This window comes from Amaranthus tricolor, chromosome 12 (assembly GCF_026212465.1).
Source record: "Amaranthus tricolor cultivar Red isolate AtriRed21 chromosome 12, ASM2621246v1, whole genome shotgun sequence".
Lineage (NCBI taxonomy): Eukaryota > Viridiplantae > Streptophyta > Magnoliopsida > Caryophyllales > Amaranthaceae > Amaranthus > Amaranthus tricolor.
Window position 1 is genome coordinate 6376004 of NC_080058.1, and position 10002 is coordinate 6386005.

The 10002-nt window shown below is 34.6% G+C and overlaps 1 protein-coding gene across 1 annotated transcript; it reads right to left on the reverse strand.

Moving 5' to 3' along the window:
* Window positions 1–477: 477 nt before the first annotated feature.
* On the reverse strand, window positions 478–5957 carry LOC130828380 (uncharacterized). The gene is made up of 2 exons (XM_057694345.1): window positions 4987–5957; window positions 478–710 (listed from the first exon to the last, which is right to left on the reverse strand). Exons 1-2 carry the CDS (start codon window positions 5921–5923, stop codon window positions 688–690), a joined length of 960 nt encoding a protein of 319 aa, XP_057550328.1. The 5' UTR covers window positions 5924–5957; the 3' UTR covers window positions 478–687.
* Window positions 5958–10002: the final 4045 nt, after the last annotated feature.

The window sequence follows — 10002 nt, forward strand, 5'->3', positions numbered from 1 at the left end:
AACGGATCTATCATCACTATAAAAATAACATAATCCGACAAATTATTAAGGGTCCAAAATCTATATGAAATGAGTTTTCAAGAAAAACAATGCTAAGCATTTTAACAAATTTGTTTGACTATTTTACCGATAAACCGATTAATAATTCTTTATAATTACTTGAGTCCAACAAAAAAATATCAAAACACCAAGATGATATGAAATCATTTTAAACACATAAGTTTATTTAACTAGTAAAATTCATATATATCTATATTATCATATTAATCAAAAATTTCCATATATATGACTTTTTTTTTTTTGAGTGTCCCAAAAGTATTATTGTTTTGACGAAAATATCACTAAACTGGATATAACTTTAATATTACCATATAAAGTTTAAATGACTAAAATAAAATCATGTTGATCATGCTTTTATATTATCGAGTAACCATAAATAAATATCACATAACGAGAGAGTTAAGAAAATGTGTACCATTTTCCTCCGAAGGTGGTGCTAAACCAAGTAAGAGAATAATAATAGAAAAATAAGAACTTAAGGAAATAAGTTCCAAAAGAAAGTCTTCAAGGTTCCAAGCTTCAAAGAAGTAGATCTTCAATTACCCAAAAGAAAAAGATATCCAAGCTCCAAAAGATAATACTTGACTTTTTAAAAGTTGATGATTATCGGCTTAAGAAGTGATAAGATCAAGCTCCATCTTCATTTGATTCTTCAACAAATAAAAAGGGTATAAAGTTAGTAAGATGTTAATGAAGTGAAGGTATAAGAAAGAATGGTAGAAAGATTTGATGATGGGGGTGTAAGTGATCTCATGGCTAAGGAGGGGTATTTATAATGAGTTTTGGGCAACTTTTTAGTTCATAAGATTGTATGAAAAAGAAGGTTAACTTGTGTAAGTGATTTAGAGTGTGTAAGTGAATGTGTAAGAGTTGGAGTGTGTAAGTGGATGTGTAAGAATTTGGAGTGTAGAAGAAGGTTAACTTGTGTAAGGAAATGGTGATAGCTTGTGTAAGTGATGAACATTATGGATTGATGTAGAAAGGATATTGATTCATCAAATTTTTGTTCTAGTTTATGCTAGTGAAATGTTTTAGATTAATGGGAAAGTATGATTAAGGTTTGATTATGAAAATATGAAAGTTTACTTAGAAAATTTTAGTTAAAACTATACTTAAAGTTAATAAAAAAAATATAGTTAATTTTTAGGTATAAAATAATTAAATCAAAGTTTTAAAGTTAAAATGATAAGTAGTAAAGTTAGTTTAAGGAAACGAAATTGAAACGTAACGTTTTAATAAAACCGTAAATATAATATTAAAATTTTACTTTTTGTAGTATAAAATAATAAAATAATATTTTAGTGCTTATAAAGAAATTTAAGAATATAAATATATTTTTAAGTTTAATATTTGGAAGAAATTACAAAAATCGGAATAAGGTTTAGGAATTAAAGGTGATTTGAATTAGATAACCAAAGGATTAGGAATTCGAAAAGAAATTTCGGAATAATTAATCGGAAGATTAAGATTAAGAAATTTGAGCCTGTTACAACTCTTTCCCCCTTTAGATAGTTTCGTCCCGAAACTAGGACTTACCAAAAAGGTTAGGATAACGCTCTCTCATGTCGACTTCTTTTTCCCAAGTCGCCTCTTCAACCCCGTGGTTTGACCACAAAACCTTGACCAATGGAATCCTCGAATTTCTCAACTCTTTTACTCGGGCATCTAAGATCCTGATTGGTCGTTCCTCATACACCAAAGACTCTTCAATCAAAAGCGGCTCGTGAGCTAGAACATGAGACGGATCATGAACATACTTCCTCAACTGTGAAACATGGAACACATTATGAACTTTTGCTAAACTTGGAGGTAAAGCCAACTCATAAGAAACTTCCCCGACTCTCCTTAGGATCTCAAAAGGTCCAATAAATTTTGGACTCAACTTTCCTCGAACTCCAAAACGCTGGACACCTCTTGTAGGTGAAACCTTTAGGAAAACCTTGTCGCCAACCTCAAATTGCAACATCTTTCGACGATTATCAGCATAACTCTTTTGTCGGCTCTGTGCTGCTCTCATGTTCTGTTGAACAATCTTCAACGCATCAATGGATTCCTGAATCACATCTGGACCTTCGGGAATGGTCCTATCCATCAAATCCCAACACAAAGGTACTCGACACTTCCTTCCATAAAGAGCTTCATACGGTGCCATCCTAATACTAGATTGGAAACTGTTGTTGTAGGCGAACTCCACCATCGGTAATTTATCTTCCCAAGAACCCTCAAAGTCCAACACACAACATCTCAAAAGATCCTCTAAAGTCTGAATAGTTCTCTCAGTCTGACCATCAGTCGCAGGATGAAAAGCAGTACTCAAGCACAACTTACTCCCAAAAGCTTCCTGCAACTTTTCCCAAAACCTCGATAAAAACTTCGGATCCTTATCAGAAACAATAGTCCTCGGAACACCATGAAGTCTGACAATCTCTCGGACATAGGCATCTGCTAATTGCTTAGCCCCCCAAGTATTCTTCATTGGCACAAATCTAGCGACCTTGGTCAATCTATCAACAATGACCCAAATAACATCATTCCCTCGCTGGGTCCTTGGCAGCCCTACCACAAAGTCCATAGAAATCGAGTCCCACTTCCAATCTAGGACAGGCAACGGTTGAAGCAACCCTGAACTCTTTTGTCTCTCGAACTTTACCCTCTGGCAGACTAGGCACTTAGACACAAAATCAGAGACATCTTTCCTTAGACCTTTCCACCAAAATATCTCTCTTATCTCCTCAATCATCTTATCTCGACCTGGATGCAAATGAAATAAACTTTGATGACCTTCCTTCAAAATCTCAATCTTCAATTCAAATTGATTTGGAACACACAATCTACCGTTCATCCTCAACTCTCCTCTTTCTCCTAACTCAAAAGCATCAGTCTCATTTTTCTCAACTCTATGGATCAACTCAACAATCTCTGGATCCTCAAGTTGTGCCTCAATTATACGATCAAACAAAGTGGGTTGTATAGTCATTGCTCCCAAATACTGACCAACCTCGTGTCGACTACAAATCTCTAATCCCAAACTCTGCATCTCACGATACAACTCCCATGGTACAGACATAATGGCATTCACAGACACTCTCGGTCTGCTACTCAAGGCATCAGCTACCTTATTCGCTTTTCCAGGGTGGTACACAATTTCAAGATCATAATCCTTAATAACCTCAAGCCACCGCCTTTGGCGCATGTTCAATTCTTTTTGGTTGAAGACATACCTGAAATTTTGATGATCAGTGTAGATCTTACACGGTAACCCATACAAATAATGTCTCCACAACTTCAAAGCAAAGATCACTGCAGCAAGTTCAATGTCATGCACGGGGTAATTCACCTCATGTGGCCTTAACTGCCTCGATGCATAAGCTATGACCTTTCCTTCTTGCATAAGTACACAACCTAAACCTTCGAATGAAGCATCACAATAGACCTCGAATGGCTTGCTACAATCAGGCATTGCTAAAACAGGGGCAGTAGTAAGTCTTTTCTTTAATTCCTCGAAAGCAATTGTGTGCCTCTCATTCCACTGAAATCGTATCCCTTTCTTCAACAGCTTAAACATGGGACGAGCAACCTTAGAAAAGTTTTCAACATATTTCCTATAGTACCCAGCTAATCCCAAAAAGCTCCGAACTTCAGTCACATTTCTAGGAATCGGCCAGTCCGTTATTGCTTTAATCTTCTCAGGATCTACAGAAATTCCACCCTTAGACACCATATGACCTAGAAAAGAAATTTCCTCAAGCCAAAACTCACACTTACTAAACTTCCCATACAATTTCTCCTTTCTCAAAAGCTCCAGAATCATTCTCAAGTGTTCTTCATGTTCTTCCCTACTCCTTGAATATACCAAAATATCATCGATAAAAACAACCACGAATTTATCCAAATAAGGACGAAGATACCTCTGCATCAAATCCATAAAAGCTGCAGGTGCATTTGTTAACCCAAATGGCATCACCAAAAACTCATAATGTCCATATCGGGTCCGAAATGCTGTTTTAGAAACATCCTCCTTGGCTATCCTCAATTGATGATATCCAGACCTTAAATCAATCTTCGAGAACACCTGAGCGCCTCTTAGCTGATCAAACAAATCATCTATCCTGGGCAAAGGGTAACGGTTCTTAATGGTGATCTTATTAATCTCCCTATAATCAATACACAATCTCATCGTTCCATCCTTCTTCTTCACAAACAGAACAGGGGCTCCCCAGGGTGACACACTAGGTCGGAAAAAACATTTCTCCAATAACTCATCTAATTGCTTTTTCAATTCGGCTAACTCAGCTGGAGCAAAACGGTACGGAGTCCTAGAGATAGGGGTAGCATCAGGAATTAGATCTATATGAAAGTCAACCTCTCTCCTTGGAGGTAAACCAGGTAGATCCTCAGGGAAAACATCAGGGTAATCACAAACAATTGGGGTTTCCTCAAGACTTAACTTGATTTTCTCCTCACCAGTAGCAATAAAACACAAATATCCCTTATCTCCATGTTTAATCATCTCAATGGCTTGAACTGCAGAAATGGTCTGAATGGGAAACACAAAATTCTTCCTAATCAAACATTCTCCACCTGGAGCCTTAACCCGAACGATCTTCTCTTTACACAAAATCTCCGCATGATGACGTCCCAACCAGTCCATCCCCAAAATAATATCATATGTACCCAACTCAAACACTATTAAATCGGCTGGTAGATGGTTGTCCGAAATCTTAAGTGGGAAATTAGGAAAGATACGGTCACACAGGAATGGTGAACCGTCAGGTAATAGAATTTGGAGATTAAATTTTTGAGGTTCAAGAGAGATAGAGGATTTATGAAGGAAAGAAGAAGAGATAAAAGATCGGTCAGCTCCTGAACCAAAAAGAATATGAGCCAAAGAGTCTCCTACGACAAAGTGACCAGAAATGACCTTACCCTCAAACGCCTGATGAAGATTGTCTACATGGTTGCTAATAGCGTGCAAACCGGCAGTCCTCCTAGCTGCAATACTCTGAACATTTCCCGAAGAACTAGGAGCTCCATAATTACCAGTACTACTAGCTCCCAACTGGATCCCTTCTCGGCAGTTAGTGGAAACATGACCCTCCTTTTTGCATTTGAAGCAGATGATCTTCCCAGTGCATGAACGACCTCGGTGATCCTTACCACATAAGCGACACTTCCAAACTGTGACTCTTGTTGAAGTGGTTGGTTGGAACGGCTTGCGATCCCAATTGGTCGGCTTCTTGTTCCTGTTGTTGTTGCCTCCACTAAATTTTCTTTTGTTGGTGTTGTCCTCTTTTTCAAGGATCCTCTCATACTCAAGCGCTCGGTCGTAGAGATCTCGGAAGTCAGAATACTTCCCGATCCCCTTTTGGATCTTAAGATTAAGACCCTCAAAGAAGCGGGATGCACGAACACTTTCTTTGCTTACGATGTTAGAAGCAAATCGAGATAGCTCATTGAACTTACAACTGTACTCAATCACGGTCATAAGACCCTGACGAAGATGTAAGAACTCATTCTCCTTTTTCCGTTGGAGTGATGGCGGATAGAATTGTTGACGAAGAGTTATAAGGAAATCATCCCAAAAGGTATCAGTCATAGTGGCCTTGACAGAACGCCACCATAACTCTGCTGGACCAGATAGGTAGAAGGAAGCCAGCTTTACTTTTAGGTGCGCTGGACAGTTAATGACCTCTAAAAGTTTCTCCATCTCTGCGAGCCAATTCTCAAAGCGAACCGGATCAGCTTCTCCGTCGTATTGCGGCGGACGATGATATGCCATATTCTTAAAGTATTTCCCGTCGTCATTGGCCTCTTGAGCCTGATTCTCCATGAGGTTGATCAGTCGCTCATTTGTCCTTTCCATCCGAGCTAGTTGTGCTTCTAGCTCTCGAACTCTAGCTTCGTGATCAGATGAAGTTACGCCATTTCTTACCTAAAATATTTTTTAAACATGTGACTAACTTTCACATTAACTTAATTAATCTAGCACGTAATTTTACACATAGTCACATAAGCACATAGAAAACAAATAGAATTTTTAGGAAGACTTGTTTTGAAAATCATTTGAAATACTTTTCTTTTTTTCCACTATTTTTTTTTTAATTTTTTTTTTTAGTCAGCTATCGAGTCACATGGAACTAAAATTCCAAGATTCGAGTAACTTTAGCTCTGATACCACGTGTAGCAGGAGCAACACTCTCGATACATAATTAACATTAATAATTATACTTAAGATAAATAATGCGGAAGTGTAAAACGCCGAACTGCTAAAAACCATTTAAACTAAAATTGTTCAAAACATAAGTAAAAAAAATATCTTACAACTGAGAAAATATAAAATAAGGTTTACTTAAATACGATAAAAAAAACAATAAGTACAATATAGTCATCAAGTAAAATCATTGAAGCTAAGTCCTCGATAGAATAATTAAAGTTGCGGCCTGGATCGAAACCTGAGCTAAATTTTCCTGCAAAATACTGCCATCCATAATATGGACGACAGCCGATTAAATCGGTCAGCGATAAAGCCGAGTACAATTTTCTCAACAAGCTTATGATGTGATAGTTAAATCATGCTTACAGAATAATCATCAAGCACAGTATAGAAAGTTATTACTCATTATTGACCTTTACTAAGCCATTAAGTTACATTCTCAATACTTGCAGAAGTTCATTACTGCTACTAAATACTTGGTAACCTTAATGCTTATTTAATCAAGTTCAATTAAGCCTCATAGCTTTACCATCATAGCACATCACAAGATCACAGCAATAATGACAACTGATATATGTAAGGGTCTGGTTAGGTGAGGACCGTAGTCCTAAACCCTAACTGTGGTGGGAGTCGTCACTCCTCTCAATACTGTTATGCTCGAGACTTCACAGGATGGGTTTTTCTCGGACCCCCTGTCTGACACCGCATTTTACGTGCCGGCTAACACGGACGCCGGGATTTTACATGCCGGTCCATGGTTCGACGTTACCTTACTATCAGAGTCATACAATCAATATCATGCAATATCAAACAAGACTCTAAACCGAAATAGTTTACATTCTTATAAGTCAAACTTCCACTAGTCAAATTTTTGACAATTCTACCCTTTTAGTAGAAACAAATTACTAGTATCTAATAAATTAATATTTAATTAAATAACAAATTTTCGTAGCTATACTAAGATTCCTGAGGCTAAACTAAGTCATTATTGTGTCATAAATAATCATAACAGTCAAGGGTAATATTTCTAAGTACTTAATAACATATTTTATCAAATAACCAGTAAAATAGTAAAACGGATCTATCATCACTATAAAAATAACATAATCCGACAAATTATTAAGGGTCCAAAATCTATATGAAATGAGTTTTCAAGAAAAACAATGCTAAGCATTTTAACAAATTTGTTTGACTATTTTACCGATAAACCGATTAATAATTCTTTATAATTACTTGAGTCCAACAAAAAAATATCAAAACACCAAGATGATATGAAATCATTTTAAACACATAAGTTTATTTAACTAGTAAAATTCATATATATCTATATTATCATATTAATCAAAAATTTCCATATATATGACTTTTTTTTTTTTGAGTGTCCCAAAAGTATTATTGTTTTGACGAAAATATCACTAAACTGGATATAACTTTAATATTACCATATAAAGTTTAAATGACTAAAATAAAATCATGTTGATCATGCTTTTATATTATCGAGTAACCATAAATAAATATCACATAACGAGAGAGTTAAGAAAATGTGTACCATTTTCCTCCGAAGGTGGTGCTAAACCAAGTAAGAGAATAATAATAGAAAAATAAGAACTTAAGGAAATAAGTTCCAAAAGAAAGTCTTCAAGGTTCCAAGCTTCAAAGAAGTAGATCTTCAATTACCCAAAAGAAAAAGATATCCAAGCTCCAAAAGATAATACTTGACTTTTTAAAAGTTGATGATTATCGGCTTAAGAAGTGATAAGATCAAGCTCCATCTTCATTTGATTCTTCAACAAATAAAAAGGGTATAAAGTTAGTAAGATGTTAATGAAGTGAAGGTATAAGAAAGAATGGTAGAAAGATTTGATGATGGGGGTGTAAGTGATCTCATGGCTAAGGAGGGGTATTTATAATGAGTTTTGGGCAACTTTTTAGTTCATAAGATTGTATGAAAAAGAAGGTTAACTTGTGTAAGTGATTTAGAGTGTGTAAGTGAATGTGTAAGAGTTGGAGTGTGTAAGTGGATGTGTAAGAATTTGGAGTGTAGAAGAAGGTTAACTTGTGTAAGGAAATGGTGATAGCTTGTGTAAGTGATGAACATTATGGATTGATGTAGAAAGGATATTGATTCATCAAATTTTTGTTCTAGTTTATGCTAGTGAAATGTTTTAGATTAATGGGAAAGTATGATTAAGGTTTGATTATGAAAATATGAAAGTTTACTTAGAAAATTTTAGTTAAAACTATACTTAAAGTTAATAAAAAAAATATAGTTAATTTTTAGGTATAAAATAATTAAATCAAAGTTTTAAAGTTAAAATGATAAGTAGTAAAGTTAGTTTAAGGAAACGAAATTGAAACGTAACGTTTTAATAAAACCGTAAATATAATATTAAAATTTTACTTTTTGTAGTATAAAATAATAAAATAATATTTTAGTGCTTATAAAGAAATTTAAGAATATAAATATATTTTTAAGTTTAATATTTGGAAGAAATTACAAAAATCGGAATAAGGTTTAGGAATTAAAGGTGATTTGAATTAGATAACCAAAGGATTAGGAATTCGAAAAGAAATTTCGGAATAATTAATCGGAAGATTAAGATTAAGAAATTTGAGCCTGTTACAAATAACAAATGGGCCAGGCCCTTATATTTACAAATTCAAATGATATAATTAACTAACTTATACATCCCTACATTACATAGATATTTAAATAGTATATATGTTGTTAATGGTGATTCAAACTAGCAAGCACCATTGAAGAAAATGAGTATGGGTTAAAGAGGAGGTCCGCGGGGCACGGAGAAGCCGTTGCCTCAGTCCGCGGGGCACGGAGTGCGTTCTGTTTCCATTTCGCGGCTCGCGTAGTTGTACACGGCTCGCGAAATGGCGGTTTCTTTTCACGGGATGTGTCTTTTGGGACAGTTACTTTGTGTTTATTATGTAATAACTTCCTTTTATTGGGCATTAGTATATAAACTCACATTTTAGGATTAATACATGATGATTCACAAAAATTGAGAGAGATTACAAGAGAGCCATTAATTTGTGAGTGTGATTGAGATTCATCTTGTAATTCTTTGCGATCATAGTGAAATTATTTGATCTTGGTGCCGGTGGATATAGCTATCACATTGATAGTGAACCACGTTAAATCTCTCGTGTCAATTTCTTATTTTCCTTTGAATTTTCTTATTGTTTCATTATTATTCAACGAACTTGCTTTCGCTGTCGCACAACAATATCATACATCATACAAATCTATAAATATAGCTAAAATGAAAGATGATGTCAACTTCTTTCCAATATGTCATTTTCTTATCAAATATCCTACGTTTTTTTAAGTTGTTCTCATAAGTAATGTTTATGGGAATTAAGAAAAATATATTATTTTAGATAGTAGATATATTAATTTATTGAATAATAAATTTGATGAGGAAAAGTGAAAACCATAATCATTAATAAAATATTAAAATAAAATTAGTGAAAAAATATAGGGATCACAACTATTAAAATATATTTTAATAAAGTTAATGCACTAAACTTGGATGGACTATAAACAATATACAAATGTTAAAATAAAGTTAGTAAAAAATATATACTCCCCTTGTCGCGATAGATATGCATCAAAGAGAAAGAGAGAGATTTTAAAAAAAGTGTGGATGAAATCGAAATATAGTTAAAATGCATGGACAAGATTAAAAAAAAGTGATGAGTCACTATCCAAA

Bases quoted from the DNA above. Each gene is read 5' to 3' on its own strand.
- LOC130828380 (XM_057694345.1), bottom strand. From the start codon at position 5,923: ATGGAAAGGACAAATGAGCGACTGATCAACCTCATGGAGAATCAGGCT. The intron at 711-4,986 runs GTAAGGTCATTT...TATTTGTTGAAG, and splicing joins TCTTCATCAGGCGTTTGAGG to AATCAAATGAAGATGGAGCT.